Here is a 19427-nt window from a genome sequence, read left to right as displayed (position 1 = left end):
GAATGACATTATGAGATGTTGATCCATAGTGCATTGTGGTAAAAAAAAAAAAAAAAAAAAAAAAAAAAATGGCGCTTACAGTTGAACAAGCAATTGGTAGTGTGGGAATAGTGTTAACATGCTGATGATTTCCTCTTAAGTATCGTGCACAGATCACTTTGTATCGTGGACAAATATGGCTACTGGCGGGGAGAAAACAAATTTCTTTTCACTTTCTCTCAACTGATGTGCTTAAATCGAAATTTTACGAATTTTCTTTCCGAAATAAACGTGCTGTAAACAAGAGAAATCTCAGAGGATCGTTCAGAACATAGGAAGTGACATGCGATCTGATGTCATATATGTTGAGATTTTGACTCTAGGAAAAATCGTAAGAGGATTCCTAGGACCTATCCTATAATGTATGGCAGGCCTAACATCTATAACTATTTTGTTCATAATCTATTAATAAATATCTCGTTATTAATCTTGCAATTAATCTTGTTATTAATAAGCAATTTCTTTCAAAGAAAGTCAGAAAAAGTGATTTATTAATGGAGTAAGTTTACTTTATATGAAGATTATCAACAAAGTGTACAATACTTCTGTTCTTGTCCCGTACGAGTTTTAGTGTGGGATGATTTCTCTCTCTCTCTTTTTTTTTACCATTAATTTAAGAGATGAGAGCGAGAAAGCTCAGTGTGGTAATATGTACCTTTCATTCCATTTTGGCATATTAGGTTAATGTCATCTTGAAAGAGGATAGTTTATGTACGAGGTGGCAGTTCGGAAGGACATCAGTAAAATTTATAGTTTTATCACTACAAGCTACTACAATTTATAGTTTTAAACTTACCGAATAATCTAATTCTTGAATAAAAAAAATTGGTACATTAGGTGCATTTTCTAAGTCTTACCGATGTGATTTCCTTCACGAGTCGGCGTTGCATGTGCGTATATGTAATTGTTTTTAATTAGTAGTCTGTTACATTTCAGGTTTCTGTGTAATATATTTAAAATGCAGTAAGCATCCCAAGCTTTATGTGCAGCATGACATAACAAAATATTCCGTGATCAAAACACAAGCAGCATAAGGAGTAATAAAGATAACACGATACACAGATACGAAACAAAAAAGCAAGAAAGCTAGTACTGAAGACATCAAAGAAATGCAACATACAGTTTTATTATACTTACTTGTTTCACTCCATGAGTAAACAACATATTTTTCATCTGTTCCTGTGACGACTCCTTGAACCTGCCCAATGTATTGGTCAAAATAGTTAGTTGGGAGATTGAACTCATAAAACTGCCTGTCAAAACGTACTTCAGGAATTGGTGGTGGAGTAGTAGGGGTACATGGTTCACATCCTGAAGTCGGAGTTGTTGGAGTGCTATCATCTCCTGTCGTTGTTGGATCGGTGTCATCTCTAGTAGGAGTATTTTCTGAGCATGAGCAATCACATGAACAAGGAGTTGACGATTCAGAATTTGTCGGATCTGTGACTTCCCCTGTAGATTTCGTTTCACCATCAGTAGGGTTCGTAGTACCAGTATTTCCCGTTACTGTTGTACATAATCCAGATGAGCAAGTAGTGGTCTCAATAGGACTAGTAGTAGTGCCAATAGGACTAGTAGTAGTGTCAATAGGATTGGTAGTATCTCCATCATTCCCCGTTACTGTGGTAGATGAGCACGCTGCGCAACAGTTACAATCAGTTACTGTTGAAGTAGTGGTAGATTCACCATTTGAAGATTGTGTAGTAGTTGTGGAATGAGTAGTGGAATTATCGTCAATATTTGAGCTGCTCGTGTCACAAGTTGTAGGACACTCAGTAGTTGGACACACCGTAGGTTCTGTAACAGGACATTCAGTACTTGTTGTTTCCAAAGGAGTTGTTTCACACACAACAGGTGTTGAATCACACGTTACAGGCTCTGTGGTAGGACAATCACATGTCGTGGGACAAGTAAATTGAGTACTTGTTTCTTCTCCAGGTGATGTAGTATGTGTACTCGCAGTAGTAGAACTACAATCACATGGTACAGGTTCAGTAGTGGTACAGTCACATGTGGGACAAGTAAATTGAGTTGTTTGCTCGCCAGTTGTACTAGTTGTACTCACGCTGCTTGATTCACAATCACATTGAGTTGTAGAAGGATCCTCAGTAGATACAGTCGTTGGACATGGTTCACAAGGTGTTGTTTCGATTGTTGGACAAGTTACAGTGGTGGTCTCAACTGTGGTTGGAGTAGTACATGGTGGGCAGGTTTCAGGAGTTGTAGGTTCTGGTGTAGTTGTTATAAGCTCTGGAGTAATTATAGAGATGACAGAATAGAACTTTACTGCGTTGTTAGTAGAAGCTGAATTAGAAGAAGCCTACAAATGAAGAAAAAAGTTATTAAAAAGAAAAATAGTAAAGATTTGTTTCACAGTATCGGAGACGAAATGTTAATAATTATTTGAAATAGAAAAGAGCATATTATTTTTTTTTAAAGGAAAGGTTAGTAAGCTTAGATGATGAAAGTCTACGAGTAATTATAATTTTCCTTGCGTTTTTTCTTTAACTAAGAAATTCAGTGTTCACATCCTAAAACACTTTTGATTAGTTAACGATTTTGTAAAAATAAATATATCACAAATATTAGGTCTCTTTCTTAATTTGTTAAAAAAAAAGTGCAAATATTCTTTAATGTACTGCACATTTGAGTGGCTCGGGAGTAAAACGCGATAACCCACATTCCGGTCAAAATTGAGTAATCAGAAGATCCTTGCTCTGCATGACGTTCTGCTGGTAAGGAATGGTACAAGAAGTTCATTTGGTTGATGGAAGTTGGCAGATATTCATGAGCTAATTCATGCAACCCACATCACCCTCCAAGTAAAATCTGTAAGTCACATCAAGATGGCGGAAAATTGCTGTGTCACAAGCTGCATCCAGTGATATTTTATATGACATGGAAGCACTTTCTTCGATTATGGACTTAAGTGACGACAGGACGTTGTTCTGAATGAACCCGATGAAAGTAGCTCATCTGAGAAGAGTGTTGAGAGCCAGATAAGTGATTATGGATATTGTAAACAATAAATCTGAACTGAATGCTTGTGTCTGTTGGTTGTCAGGTTTTACATCACACCATATGGGTACAAACTGAAAGTTGTACTGGGTTGTTGATAGAGGAGTGGCATTGTTGACACAAATGTTATGAATAAAGAAAAAGCTAATAAACACGACTATGTATAGATGATATTTGTGAGATACATGGCATTTCTACAGAAATGACTTTGTACGTTGTCGGGTTTACCACACCCAATCCTCGCATGCAATTTCAGGACGGCAAGATTGTCTGCAATGGACAAAGGCGCCGATTTCTCTGTAACTTTGGGGGCGAAGGCATTCAGACGCAGAAGGCATATATGAGAATTTTAAGTCAAATTGAATTCAAATTATGCCAAATATTGTATATTCATAAATAAAATGCAGGGGGCCCACATGAGCTTTGAAGGACCAGGCCCCCGGCCTCCAGGATCGGCGCCCTTGGCAATGGGTGCTTCCCTTCTATGCTGAATTCCATAAACAACTTGAAGCTGACAAGAGCAATGAACATGATGACTTTCTCGATGATTCTGTTTAAATATTCATTTCAGATAATATTGTGCAGTGTATTTTCATTCACGTAAAACATGATAATCAGCATTTTGAACGGTGATACTTCTAAAATATTGTATTTTTCAAGGATAATGTGCTCTGAATTATGTCGGTAGCAGTGTCGATTCCGAAGAGGAAATATCAACAATTAGTAACTTTGTATTTGTGTGTAATATTTTCATTGTGTTTTCAGTACAGATTTTCACAAAATTTCGTTCCCGTTTTTCTCGATTCCAACCTTTTGTGGGTTATCACCTTTTACTGCCGAACCGCTCATTTGATCTCTAAAGCTTTACAACACAATTTCATCAGTTATATTATTTCTCATATTCTTTTTGTTAACACAACATATTTCTTCTTTACATAGTAGAAGTGCATTCAATTCTGGTTAAATTTTAAGACGAAAGTTTATTTCATTCTATCCGACAACACATTAACAAAGAATAAAAACAATACAATACTTCGACATTAATGACTACTTTCTTATTCAAGAATTTTACTTGTACTTTTATAAATAAACAAATAAAATAAAGGTTTAATTGAAACAAAGGAAAGAAATTGACAAATGATTGAGGTAAAAGACCACACAAATGACAATTAGCCTGACATCAATCTTAGAAAATCGTCATACGAAGTAAAATCTAACTAGAATAACGTGTGTTCATAATTAGTAAGTGGCTGCAGTAAATCTAGTTGATTGGGAAATCTGTAAAAATATCGTTTAGGGAGCATCTCTCTAGGCACAGAATAACTTTATTCCCGAAGGTAATTTAATGTGAAACGAAGTAGCTTATTGAATTTTCTACGAATATAGTAATACTGTATCCAATCACTATATCTTCTTAGCTTTAAGAAAAAGTAGCACAACTCTGCCTATTATTATTGTTTTGAAGTAGCAATACAGAATATAAATACACAACACCTTATAAACATATGAAATTAATTTCTTGATATTATTAGAAAATTCGTTAAGCTAGCATTATTTTCAACAATAAAGTTATTCTGAGCTTAGGAAGATGTTTTCCAAATGATATATTTGTGAGCAGACTTTCGAATTAACTAGGAACTACTGCAGCTATTGATTTTAATTACTAACACACTTTCGAACATTATTCTAGTTCGCTCAAACACGTTTTACTTTGTTTTTAGCAGCTTGCAGATTATACTAATGCAACTTTGGGTTTATTGTCATTACATTTACAAATAATTGAAAGTTAAATAGGTTCCTTATATCACAAATTTAATCATTTATCATTCCAGATCTATAATCATTTTGCTTTCGTACAAATCAGTAGGAGTGAAACCTACTAGGAAAACACTATAATCTGCTCGCTTTTGAATTTACTGTACAAAATAATTTGCAGTCTAGTTATTAATACCTACTAAGAGCTAGTTGGGTCTTGAAGTATAAGCAAAAATCATTCAACACTGATCGCACTACTAGTAACTAAAGTCGTAAAGCATAATTCTGATAAATGGAAGATTGCCATTTAAATCTACCAATCGATGATCATATTTTTCTGCTCCTTTCGAAATAACTTGACACAAATTGCCCAGTGGTATTTTAAGGCATTTTCTTTTCTTTAATCGTCTATACGAAGGCGTTTCCGAATATATATATAGGGGTTATAGCTCCCCTTGACACTGGATAAAATGGGGCTCAATCCTGCTTTACACTGGATAAAGCTGCAAACTATGTTTTAGCCCCTCCCTTGAGCATATCCTGGGTCCGCTACTGTATATCTATATCTATATCTATATCTATATCTATATCTATATCTATATCTATATCTATATCTATATCTATATCTATCTATCTATCTATAAACATATATATAAAAGGAAAAACAATATTTATCTGGAAAAGATGATACAGTAATTATCGTACGAACATAGTGTATACTATATTCTCTTTATAATCAAAAATATTTTCAAGTTATTTAAATATCAATACTGAATAATGCATTGTACAGCAGATATGAGAAAATTCCGAAAGAAAAATAGCAACAATTACTTTTTTGTAAATTATTCTCGGTATCTTACCTTTAGCATGATTGTTATAGTAGCGAAAGGAAAATTAAAAATAACCCAAAATATCGACAATTAGTGTATCGGCAAAATATTGACATGCATCAAAGACAATCCAATAGTAAATGTCAGTGAAAAAAGCATATTACACAACATTCTTGTAAATATTTTCTTCAATTTTACATAGAAATGAATAATTTCGTTTGTTCGAATAGGATAGCTGCAAATGTCACAAAGACTTAAACCGTTTTTTTTTTTTTTTGTATTAACGATAACACAAGTTTTCATATGATAAAGCAAGGGGAAGCAAGAGTCAATACTGAAGAACGTATTGGTCGGAACGAAATTCACGAAAAGAGAACTTTCCTCATATTTCCCGATCAATATACCTTTTACTTTTACCATTACATCAGTAATTTACATTAAAATACAAATGCTGAGCAAAGCATCGTTTTATTGTAAAATAATAAAATAATAAATGTGACAGTTTCAGATATTTAACATATCCTTCTTCAGACACTATCGAAAATAAATGAAATTGCATATTGTTCCTCTCAGTGTTCTACAGAAAGAAATATTTATACCAAATTGTATGATTGATCATGAAGCGTTTATTTAGAAAATTTTGCAAAAAAAGCATTAAATCCATTTTCAAGAAAATTTTCGTAACACAACATATCCGTACTATTCTTCACTTGAACTATCTTTTTAAAAATTTTGTTAGAAAAATGAACTATTATGCTATGTTTAATGGAATATATATTTGAAGTTGTAAACGTAATAGTTAAAGTCGTTTTTTTGATAAAATTGATCTTTTTAATTTTCATTCAGCGAACTGCCCTTATGTTTTGATATAGAAGGAAAATTCTAACTCGTCTGGAGAACTCCGTTTCCTTAGTATTTTGAAATTTGGTTTTATGATGTGGGCTCTAGACCTCTGTACATAATAACGAACAAGCTGGCAGAATTCAGAAACATTTTTTTACACATATGTTTGTACAGGCAATAAAGCATGTAAATACATAGAAATCCCGAGATTTATTCTTTTTCAAGGTAAAAATACTTCACTATTTCTGTCCCTCAAAAGTGGAAATCTTACCCCAACAATCAATTAGCCTTCTTGGCTTTTTCACATACTATATTGTTGGTTCTTAATGAACTATTAACTTACGAGATGTGAACGAAATCGTCTGAGCCATTTTTCAGAAAAAGATCACCCCTAGAGTAAATTACTCAAGAGAAATGAATTATTCTATATTTTAAGGTTGTTAATGGAATATTTATTTATAAAATATGAATACAAGATAGCTTAAGCCTTTTTGTTAAAGTAATTTGTCCGAAAACCCTTTTCCTCAAAATTAGAGTAAACTACTTTTTTCGGTTATTCTCGGAGAAATAACTTTTGTTACATTATGGGATTATTAATGGAATATTAGTTTATGAAATACAAACAAAATTATTAATAGTGTTCTTCAGAAACTCTCAATTTTCAATTTTTCATCCTACAGTGAACTTCTCTTATTTTGGGAAAATTAGAATCACTTAGTGGAGAATCTTATAGAAACCTTAAATTTGAAATTTTATTTAGGTATGTTGAACAGCGCAGTTTTGGAAATGTGTATATACAGCGGGGCGAACAGAAGGAAGGACATCCAAAAATATATATATTTTTTTTAATTTGGCATGTAGAAGTCATGCAATATGTAAATCTGTTGAAATTTCGAATTCAATATTTTCACAATCTCAAGTTTTTTTTTCTTTTTGATCGTAGCTCGAAAGTAAAAATACAAATTGCAAGATGTTGTGTAATTATTTAATTATTTTTTCTACATTATCGTCTATCGGATTACTTTGAAGTTTGGACGAGCTTTTCTGAATATGTTTCTAAAATGTTCTCATTACTGTTGCAAACGTAATAAGTTGGAGATCGAGACTAATTCACATAAACGGAAAATCTGGAGAAAATATTTTAGGTTTCGGATCAATACACTCTCCAGTGTTGACATTTATATAAGTATAATTTAAAATGTATTTGGTTATAAAGAGAACAAGGTATAAATTATATTCATAACAGTGGAAGGTATAGATGGTTAACTGTTTCTAATTTGGCAAGGATTCTTAAAGACTATCAAAGTTTCAAGCTTGATTAATCTTAAGTCTTGAGAGCCATTTGCTATTGTTTATATCATTTACAGCATTTTAATCCCTACTCTTAGAATATTAAGATATAAATTATAGAAGCACAGCAATGAACAAGGCAGTGGTATAATGCAAAACAGTGGAAAGCATTAAAAGCAAACGAAAATAAAGGAAAAATTACATTTAAGAAGTTTGATCTTTTGCACACATACGCACACATCAACAGAAAAACATTCGTTCGCCCATACACCATAGTTTGTTAGTTAGTAATTAATAATATCTTGGTAAATTACATTGAAAAAAATCTGAAATTCAATGTAGTGTTTTTATTTGTACCGTGTATTTACACAATAATTAAATATGAATATGTTTTCTACTAGTCAAAGTATTCTTTTTTTTTTTTTTTTTTTTTTTTACCTGGACTGATTGGTAACTTCCCTATTACAAGTTACTTTGTATAGAGCTAAGTTTAGATGTTATTATTGCAGATGTATTGAGATTTGATGAAATGTTAATAGAGATAGAAATAGTTTGAAAAATATTGTTTGTTACTGAGAAAACGAATTGAAGAAATAAGACTCCACTGTTGAAATACCAAACGTTCATACATATTGACTATTTTACATAACATATTTGATAGAAACCATTGAATGTAAACGATCATCTGCGATTTTTAAAAGAAATTATGTGGTATGCCTTATCAATTTTATACAGAGTGTATTTATGATATTTGTAAATGATAGAGAAAAAAACAGTTGGTCATATTAAGCTTTAGTTTCTTTCAAAGGTTTATGTACCATGGCATTACATGACATTAATTTTTCCTTTAGGTTCCTTGTATGCGATTCTTACTTCCAACTAACGTAGAGCTTGAGCTATTTACACATTAGAATCTATGGGATCGTAAAAAATACACCTCTTTTCGTTTCAAATTTTGGTCTATCACCATAGTATTAAAAATATAATATCGTATAATATAAGAATATTTTATTTATATTATAAGAATAAATATCAGCAATAATATGTTTTCTAATCTTTGGGGATGCCACATGGAAAAGAAACAACTCAAAAAGCAATGAGAATTTTACGACAGTGTGAGTAAAATTGTCTCGAAATTACTTTGAACAGGGTTTTGAATGATTATAATTACTACGTATACCGAAAAATGAAACTTTTTGTTAAATCAAATTTGAATAATCACAACTTCAAATTGAAACAAATTTGATAATCTTATACAAGAGATGAATCAACTATTGTACAGCATAATAAATAATAACAGATCAAGACTTTGAGTGGTGTTAGAGAAACATTATCAAAATTCTTATTTGTTGCGTTATAAACAGTGATAAGTATATCTTATGATATTTAACTTAACCAATTTCACTCTTCCCAAAATGTGAATAACACTACTATAACGTCAACAATTATTATTATTATTATTATTATTAATATTATTATTATTATTATTATTATTATTATTATTAATAATAATAATAATAATAATAATAATAATAATAATAATAATAATAATAATAATAATAATAGTAATAGTTGTACCGCTTAGTCATGTTCAAGGCGATTGTATTTTATTAATAAATACAGTTATCCACTTGTCATTCATGCACTGCATTTTTGTCGAAAATTATAATAAACGTCTTTTCTTTTAATAAAGTGAAAGTGTCCTACAATGCAAATTGATTATCTGCTGCTTAAAATATAGATTAAAATGACCATAAAGTTAATTTACATAAACTCGCGATATAGATTAAAAGTAATCTAAAATTCATTACTTCAATAATTTTTCAAATATTAATTCTTTATCAAAATATGTGTTATTCACATACTAATATAAGTTATAATTTTTATTTAAATGACTTATTCAACAATTGTTACTCAAATAAACAAATATTTGAATGAAATTATTGGAATTTGAACACCTTCCGAATAGAGAAATGTTTATAAGGAAAAAGAAAACTTCTGAATGTTGAAAATGTAACTTGTAAATTTCATGTTTCATATTTTAAAATTTATTTAGATTCTGACTTGATACGCACCTCAACCGTTAAGAGTATGTTTGTACCTGGCGGAAGTTCATTTACAGGTGACACCAATATTAATTCTACGTGATCATCTTTTTTATCTAGTTGGAAATTGTCTTGATATCCTGAAAAGGAAGAGATACGTGCCAATTGATTATAAAAGTAAGCATTTACACACACAATGATTATGGATCAAATATTATAATAATCATAAATATAATACATAAAATAATAATTCCTATTCACGGCATTACAAATAAGGATTATTATCGTTTGGTTCTCATATACGAGATTAAATACTTGTGCTTATAATTTTATGAATGAACGACAACACTTGTAAATCCAATTTTCATGGTAGATGTTATGGCACTGGAATATCTACAAAGAGTATCAGGGATGAACGCAGTTAAACCCACAAAACTCCAATGAAAAGTGACAGAACAGTGAGAAACATGTTCATCTCCATCTCTTTAGTAGTTTATCGTATCTTCCAACTTGTGTACGCATATACATTAACATATACTTAATTCCTTGAAATTTTCCACAATGAATACATATACGTATACATTACATATCCATTAGTAAGTATTACTTAGTTAAAAAGTAATATTTTAATGTTACAGAGAAATTATAATACTTTAGCAGTGACTGAGCTACACTCTCGAATGTGTTTGTCATAACGCAGTCTTGGTGCGATCTGGTTTACTTAAAGCATTGCATACTCAGTAAATGTAGTATTTTATCATACAAAATAACTCCATTAATAAACTATATTTTGTGGGTACGTATTTGTTAACTTTTTTCTAGATTGCAAGGCAGACATGAACGTGAAGAGATTTTTATTTTTATTTATATATAGAAAATATATATGAAAAGAGAAATAGAAAATGATAAATAGGTTTAGCTAGAAAGCATTAAATTATAAATTATAAGATCTGAAAATGAAGTGAAATTTAGTATTTGTATGAACAGAAACCTGTATTACAATACAATTATTTACTTATTTTGATTTTGGCGACAGTATTGGAAAAAGATAGTACATCATATTATCAATAGCATGTCAAATTCCATTGTAAACTATCTCACAGTTTTCCACATCTATCATTTCATCAGTAGAATTGTTTTATGCAAACCTGAACTGAACAATGTCCACCATCTCATAAGTATATGATGTTACATCCAAAATAATCGCGAGATTTCTTAACAAGGCAACATTTACTTTTACCTTCACTCAATGATTCGAACCTTTAATACCTACACTCTTTCTCTCCTTTCGTTAAATCGTGTTATGTTTTCCTTGTGTACATTATTCAATTCTTATACAAATTTTTATTTAGTAACTGATTTAAATGTCTGCAGTAAAATTTTCCACAACCATTTTAACATTTCAATGAGGTCTTTGCTTCCATTTTCTTGTGAACATTCCTGATGAAATGCGATTCTTAACACATTTCATAATACCTATTATTATTATTATTATTATTATTATTATTATTATTATTATTATTATTATTATTATTATGTTATACAAGGAATTTAAGGAGGTTTCTAAGTCCCGTCTGTCTCAAAGATGATCCTACATGTAGATGTTTGTCAACTGGCAATGATTTGTCTAATGTGGTTGATGTGTTTGTCGAGGATTTTGATTTACTTTAGAAGCAACTTTATCTATACTTCATGATAGGTTGAAGATGGTCTTTAAAATTCATTTATTATATGATTTACATGTGTAATTCGTGTATTGTTTGTTATTTAATGAATATCTTTATATTATTGTTATATGTTTATTTATAATTAGATTCTATTGTAATAAATAAATAATAATTATTATTATTGAAATTTCATAGGAAATTAATAACAAGAACAGTGTGCAGAAGAGATTGTCAATTCTTACTGCCCGAAGTTTAAAGTTAGGTAGATGATGATAAAATTACAATATGTAATTAAAAAAAAAAAATACATTTCACAAAACACTATAATAGAAGAAGCACATCTTTTAATATTTTTTCCTTTGATTAAACTTGGCTTCAAGAATTATTATCTCTTACTTCCCTTTCCTTACATGCTGTATCACTTTTAGGTAAATTTACTGTAATGCCGAAGTTTCACGATATGCAAATGGCATTACAAACCGTTGAAACTTAAATGTAAGATAAGAAAGGGGGGAAATGCTGTATGATAATATAAAAATCATAGAAATTCAACTAAAATATGCGTACAACCAGCTAAATAAAATATGTCCACTAAATCTATATGATTTTTAAATTTAGCTTTATTAGCAAATTAGTATATTTTGGAGTTAGCGCTTGTATTCTGCCAATTAGATCATTTAAACATTGTGGTTTGTTTTCTGCCTTCTACATACTTAAATAAAATAAAAATTGGAATTTAAGTAAACGTGGCAATCATTTTGTTTATTTCATAAATTGATATTATTTAATTTATGGAAAATATTATGATAAGGCACAAGATCGACTAAATGGCTCAGTGGTAGAGCGTTCACCTCTGGTGAATGTGGTTCTTGGTTCGATCCCAGCTCGCGCTAAATGAGCTTTGTGGTGGACAAACACTATGTACATGGGTTTTCTCGGAGTTCTCCTGTTTTCTCCTACTTTCTTCATTTCACCATTTCACTCATTTCTCATCATCATCGTCTCCTTTAGCTTAGCCGACACAACCGTGGGACGTAAAACTTAAACTTAAAGATCGAGTAGTTTCTGTTAAATCTAAAAATATACCTATATATTTATTACCTTTATCAAGATTATCATGTACATATTTAAGGTAATTGTTTGGAATAGTATTAGATAAATTAAAAAAAGGGGAAATATTTCTACTGACCTGAATCACTTTGAAGAGTGAGCTGAATAGAACTCAGTGTTCCTGTTTGTAAAGCTAAATTTTCCGGTTTCAGCGTAATAACTGAGTTAACGCCTGTCTGGAAAGAAACGAAATCACAAAATATTAAAATAAAGTTGAGAGAAGGTACAGGTATACATTGTGTCACCTAAATTTTGATGAAAAGACACTGTATCTCCTTTATCCTATCTATTTGATGTTTAATTTATTCTTTTGATACATTACTTATTATCAGTTATAAATATTCATGTAAATCGAAGTATAAATGAAGCTTACAGAAATTTTGGGTTTGTTATGAGGTTCGAAAGCGAGTTTAAAAATATCAATGTGTTTAAAATTCTGTATAATGCATGTGTACGTCGCGAACTAGATAGAATATTATTCGATAACTTGGGATATTAGTGCACAAAGACATGTGCATCATCTAGAATCATGTAAATCCAAATTTGTTCCTTATTTTATATACAACAATAGGAATATATCCTCGATATGAAAAATATGTTGCACTTTTATCAAATTATTTACTGTGTTCTCTTGAAACAAGAAGAGCTAACTTTCTTTTGTGTTCTTTAAACAAACTTTTACATAACGGGAAAGGTTCATCAATATTATTATCAGAGATCTTCTATTATGACCCTAATAAGAAAATACCTCTCGGTTACAAACATTTCATGAAGTATCACAGCGTGCGAATGTATTTGGTACATCGCCTGTTAGAGGAATATGCATTTTGTGTAATACTGTCCAAATAAGAAGTTCCCCAATAGATATGATTGATATATATACGAGGTCCACTATTTGTATTTTGAACCTAACAATGAGAAAACAGTAATTTGTCATTGAAAATTGATTTATTGTTTTTCGAGATATTCTCCTTTATGATCAATATACTTTTGCATTCGTTAGGACCATTTGTCACAGCATTTTTCCCAATCTTCTTGAGACACCCCCTATATACGGTTTTTGAGTGCATCAACAGCTTCTTTCGCCGACGAAAATCATTGTTCACGCAATTTATTCTTGACATTCGGGAACAAGAAGAAGTCATTGAGTGTCTAATCAGGACTGTACGGCGGACGACGCATCAATTCGATTTTTGAGTGGTCAAACAGTCGGTTGTTAGACGAGATGTGTGAGAGCTCGCATTGTCTTGATGAAGAATGATCCAACGGCGCTTGTTTGTTTTCGTCATTTGACTGAAGATCTCTGGGAAACAAACTATTGTGTATCATTCAGAGTTGACAGTTCTACGTTCCTCTAAAGGCACAGTTGCCACAAGTTTTCCCGAAAAAACAAGCGACCATTTGTTTCGATGTGCTTCGAGCACGAACAACTTTTGTTGAATTTGGTCACCCATACAGTCGACTGCTGTTTACGTTTCGGCTCATATGCATATGTCCATGTCAGTAAATGTTTATGTTCAGATGATAATATCTGAGTATGATTTATTAAATTGATTACTGACAAAGAACCTTATGTCAGCTGAATCGACCATCGTTGAGTCCAAATTTTATGCCCAGTTACAGTATCTTAACGTTTCTTTTAAGTACTCAAATCAATTACGTGACATAAACCACTTGGAGGAAATATAAGATAGAACTGGGTAATATTTTCCTTTTGTCTCTGTCTAAACTGACACTAGTCATTGAGTGTTTTCAGTAAAATAATGCATTACTCTGTTTAAAATAATTCAATTAATAATAATAATAATAATAATAATAATAATAATAATAATAATAATAATAATAATAATAATAATAATAATAATAATAATAATAATACATGATGAAAAATTATACTACTTTTATTACTTGAATGTGTATATTTGCTGTTTTAATATTTTTACCATTCTCACACTGGGAATGTAAAACTCTGAGCTGAATTATATTTATTATTTTTCTTTTGGAAAGTTGTCTTATTGAACACTTTGACTATTCTTAGAAGAGAAATATAAAGTACTCAAGAAAAAAAAACTGTCTTTCTTTTAATTGCATTACTTTTATTGGTTCTTTTGTACATCAATATAAAATATCGAAGGGAAGAGGAGATTATACTTGGGCAAATTGTGTTACTTTTATTAATTTGCTGGGAATCTACAGTGGGAGACCAGTTAATAAACAGTTCGGGCTGCAAACAAATCGGAAAACGAACACTTTCGTGAAAGATTTTTATGTGTTTTCTGAACTCCTCACAGAACAAACACAAGAAGCGACCCTGTAAGATTTATAGATCTGTACTTTACTACCATCTATACAGTATTTTTGTTTATTTATTACACATTTTAATGGGCACTATCGACATCTATGGCCTTAATCCCGTCTATTGTTGTAAAATTGCAGGAATTTTGAACCTGTTGTTTTCTCCCGGAAAATAGGAAAAATTGGGAAAAGAACAAAACTCTTTATATTAGGTTAATCTTACTAGTAATAGAACCGTATATATATATAAAACTGGAAAATAAAACTGTTGCAATTACTCTTTAAAATTAATAGTTTGCACTCATTTTCAGTATGTGCCTTTTAGTAGTTTATTCGTAAATGTGCATTAATTACAGAACTTTTACAGTTACATGCAAGTCTATCACCATGAAGCGCAACAAATAGAATCAATATTTCCGAACAAAAGATTTTTTCTAATGGGTTCAAAATTTCCGGAAAGTTTACATCACAAAGAAAATATCTCAATAAAGTATATCTATTTGATTTTAAAATACTAACTAAAATGATTCTGGCCCCGTTATTTTAACACTTCCCTGCCATCAAGTGGGAATTTCATAAGATTGCTTAAGGTAATTTAAATGCGTCTACATTAGTTAATCTAACTAGGTTTATATTTTAGTTTCTTTTGTAGCCATAACTCCATTCTATCACGTGCTAACTAGCAGCCATAAAGTGTTTGGATGAGTGTTGCACAGATATTTGTTGCCACAAAATTTCCTTATTTTAATACAAGAAACATAAATACTCAATGATCTTAACTGTAAACTAGTAAATATAAAATAATTTTCATATATTTTTCCCAAACTTTCCATTTTTTCCAAGCCCGGGAAAAAACTGTAAAAAACTGTTTTTTTAACCCAAAATTTCCGTTTTTTTCAGGCCTTCACAACACTAAATCCCGTTACATATGAGGAATGTCGTCCCTCGGCAAGTAAAATTTCCGAGGAAAGGGCAAGGAAGAAAAGCAGCAGCCTGGGGCCTTACATTAAGTACCATCCCAGTATTTACCTCATGTGAATGAGAAAAAAAACCTAGCTCAGGATTGCTGACTTGAAAAAACTATTACACCTTTCTGATCGAGTGTCTGCACCTGGTATCAAAATCGTAACCGCTCGCATCGAAGATGAGAATGTTAGCGACTAAGCTACACAAGGCCACATCCATACAGCAGACGATTTCTGGAACGAGACTCGGATAGCTGTATATATAATCTTACTGTGGACTAGTTGATTTCTATTCGGCTACATCTATAAAGTAAACGGTTTCTGGAACGAGACTCCAATAGCTGTGTACAAAATCTTTCTATGGGCTAGTTGATTTCTATTCTCTGAATTTTTGTAGGCGCTTTTCTGAAGTTTATATATATATATATATATATATATATATATATATATATATATATATATAGATAGATAGATAGATAGATAGACAGATAGATATAAAACTTTATTCGTCTAAGATGAATACATTACATATGCATATATATTATTTATTTACTTATTACCTTTATTTTATTTTTATTTATATTTCTTCGGCGGAAGTCATCAGAACGAATTAATCAAATTCACATAAAAGTCTATGGTAAATTAATGATCGATTAATGAACAATTCCGGTAGTGAACATCATCTTTGAAAGCATTATGTTCGTTAACTGATCACCTACTGTATTCCCTTTAAATACTATAAAGATTGCCAGAGGAGGAATATAAAGTACTGCCGAATATTAAGTACTATAGTAAAGTCTCTCTTTTTGAATATTATATTATTAATTCATTATTAATTTTCCTGAAATTATTTCAGTTCTCTCTTGAATACTGTCATTATTCCTAGAGAGCATGAATACAAAGTACTTCAGTGAGGTGTTTATTTCTTGTAAAATTATATTGCTTTACCAACTTTCTTGAGAATATCTTCGACTTTTCTTGAATGCTATTACCAGTTTATGAAGATAATATAATCCATTGTAGATTCTCTCTTTTCTAAACGTGTATTTATTTTGTAAGAAACAAGCAAAAAGGCTAATACTCACCGCAAAAAATAGCAGAGTTTTCTCCTACATGTAAGAAGTGCTTTTGGAAGAACCTTTTACTTACTTAAAATTCAATTACAGAAATGTTCACATTTAGATAATTTTGGCTGCTTTTTGTGTAAGTATTTTTAATGACTGTGAAAGATATGAAACTACTATTACCTTCTTATGTGAAACATATTCTAATACAAAGAATGAAAAAGTGACTGACTGGTCCGAGACTCGAACCCGGACCTCCGGCACACCGTGCCGATGAGTGAAGCTGAAGATGGAAGAAGGTTCTTCCGAAACCGCTTCTTACATGTAGGAGAAAACTCTGCTATTTTTTGCGTTGAGTATTAGCCTTTTTGCTTGTTTCTTACTAAATATCATCATCGCTTGCAATATTGTGATATATATTTATTTTATTTTTATCTTTTTCTGAATATAATTACTTTTGTATATTTTTGTAATAAAAAAAATGGCCCTAATATCAGTTTAACTATATATTTAATATTTCATCATTTCCATAAAGCGAAATGTGCAGTAGCCAGCAAAAAACTCGTAGACTTCTTTCCTTTCTAAACTTTAATTTCCTAAGAATTTCAGAAGAATTGACCAATTTAAATACATCTTTCAGTAACATATAAGAAGTCATTTTCTATTGTTCGACAATACAACATATTCACTAGTTAGAAGGCTTATTTGAGTTAATAGCATTCATATTCAATATTCATTTAAAAATGCGTACTCCAATAGCATCCAACATTATCTAAATATAGTTTCGGCAAAATTTATTGACTTCTTCTGCATGTATCTTTTTAGAAAACTAACATTGATTTTGAAACTACATCTCGTATACCATTAGGAAGAAAATAATCAACGGAATGTAATTTCACTATCAACATTAATTTTCTGAAAAGATACATACTGAAGAAGGCAAGAACTTTTTTCCGAAACGTTTACATCTTGATAATTTTGGCTGCTTTTGATGTAAGTATTTTTGAATGAATGTTATTATTATTATTATTACTTTCTTCTTGAAACATATTCTATCTAGTTTAAATAATATAATGTACAATTCAAAAAGTACCCATGATTCTCTGCACATCGTAATACTTCTCTTGATATCTCTGAATAAATCATCAAGGAGGGATCCATTCTAGAGTGTTTCCTTTTTATATACTAATTTAGGGCTTAGTATCCAGTTTCGTGTTATTGATCATACATAGAATATGCTTTACATATCTTAAAAATCAAAATATGTATTACATAAAGTTACATAGCATAGTTATTATTATTATTAGACATGTAAAATTAGCATACCTCTAGTGTAAGTTCTCCTCTATATAACGGATGCTTAAACGCTGGAGGATTGTATTCAGGAGCACTATTACTTTTTCTCAGTGTAACAGTTGTTGGAGTAGGCTTTGCGTCATCAGTATTTGGGTTCTGAAATTTAAACCAAGAATAACTTTTATATGAAAACATATCACTATAACATGATAAACAATATTTATATATTTTAATTCTGTATTCCGCTTTCAAAATTTAACAATAATTCATGTTTCTCTAATGATCGCATAGGTATATTATTAGTTGTAACGAAGGGAAAGTTTGTATCTCAGGATTAATGCCTTTTTTGTGGTTGATATTATCATGTTTCCCTTTTCCTCTTACAACTGATGAAATTTGCTTCAACCATTTCCTATCATAGTAATTGTTTAATCTATCTAGGTTTCGTCTACTGTTATAACGATACTTATTCAAAATTAAGTTTGCGATGACCCACCAATATATATATATAGAACGTCGTTACTCAAAGGTCCTCAGTTTTTAGTTTCATACAAGCAAGGCTACGAAAACCATCATAAAACATTTTACACGTTGCATTTTAAATATTACTTTTTATTATGGCACATCACAAAAAAAAAAAAAATAAATAAATAAAATAAAATAAAAATATAAATAAATAAAAAATAAAAAAAATAAAATAAATAAATAAATTCACTCCTTAAATTGGGCATGTAGTTTACATAAAATGGATCCGGAATTATATCTTATTTATTCTTCGTTGCTATGACAACAAATCTTTATTATAACAAAACAGCAACGTAAATCAACTGCAAAGAAATTACATCTACATATCCTTTTTTTCATATACTTCTTCTCCCTTTTCTTGAATAGCTTGTGTATAATTTAAAAGTATATTCTGCCCACAAATACAAATAAAGGTTGAAATACAAGTATCGTTGTACTGTTTACATGCTAATCCAACAGATTTTTGACTACAGTTATTGTGTAGGTAATATCGGTTGGTAGCAGTTAATGAAATTAGTTCACTATCGTTTAGCGGGAGTATTTTAAGACCTGCTTGCTCTGCATCTGTAAAGACTTTAAAATGAAAATGAAATGAATTCTTTTGAGTTTAATGTCCCACGATTAAGCCTGTTAGGCTAAGGAAGACGATGATTAAATCAAGTGAATGATGATAGAGGAATTGGTA

At 30.7% G+C, this 19427-nt stretch overlaps 1 protein-coding gene across 2 annotated transcripts in view; it reads right to left on the bottom strand.

Moving 5' to 3' along the window:
* Window positions 1-19427, bottom strand: part of LOC145686513 (protein dachsous-like) — a 147329-nt gene that overhangs the window by 58750 nt on the left and 69152 nt on the right. Inside the window, exons 6-9 of one of the 2 annotated variants that reach the window (XM_081759896.1) lie at window positions 18248-18373; window positions 12677-12773; window positions 9851-9960; window positions 1177-2359 (exon numbers count right to left, since the gene is read on the bottom strand). In XM_081759896.1, coding sequence (XP_081616022.1) covers window positions 1177-2359; window positions 9851-9960; window positions 12677-12773; window positions 18248-18373 — 1516 coding nt within the window. The remainder of the gene's footprint in view (window positions 1-1176; window positions 2360-9850; window positions 9961-12676; window positions 12774-18247; window positions 18374-19427) is intronic. The other variant, XM_081759897.1, reaches the window with a different exon arrangement.

This window comes from Thermobia domestica, chromosome 5 (genome assembly GCF_964235325.1).
Source record: "Thermobia domestica chromosome 5, izTheDome1.hap1.1, whole genome shotgun sequence".
NCBI classification, from domain to species: Eukaryota; Metazoa; Arthropoda; class Insecta; order Zygentoma; family Lepismatidae; genus Thermobia; species Thermobia domestica.
The sequence above is the reverse complement of the archived record's forward strand: the minus strand, read 5'-3'. Positions and strand labels throughout refer to the sequence as shown.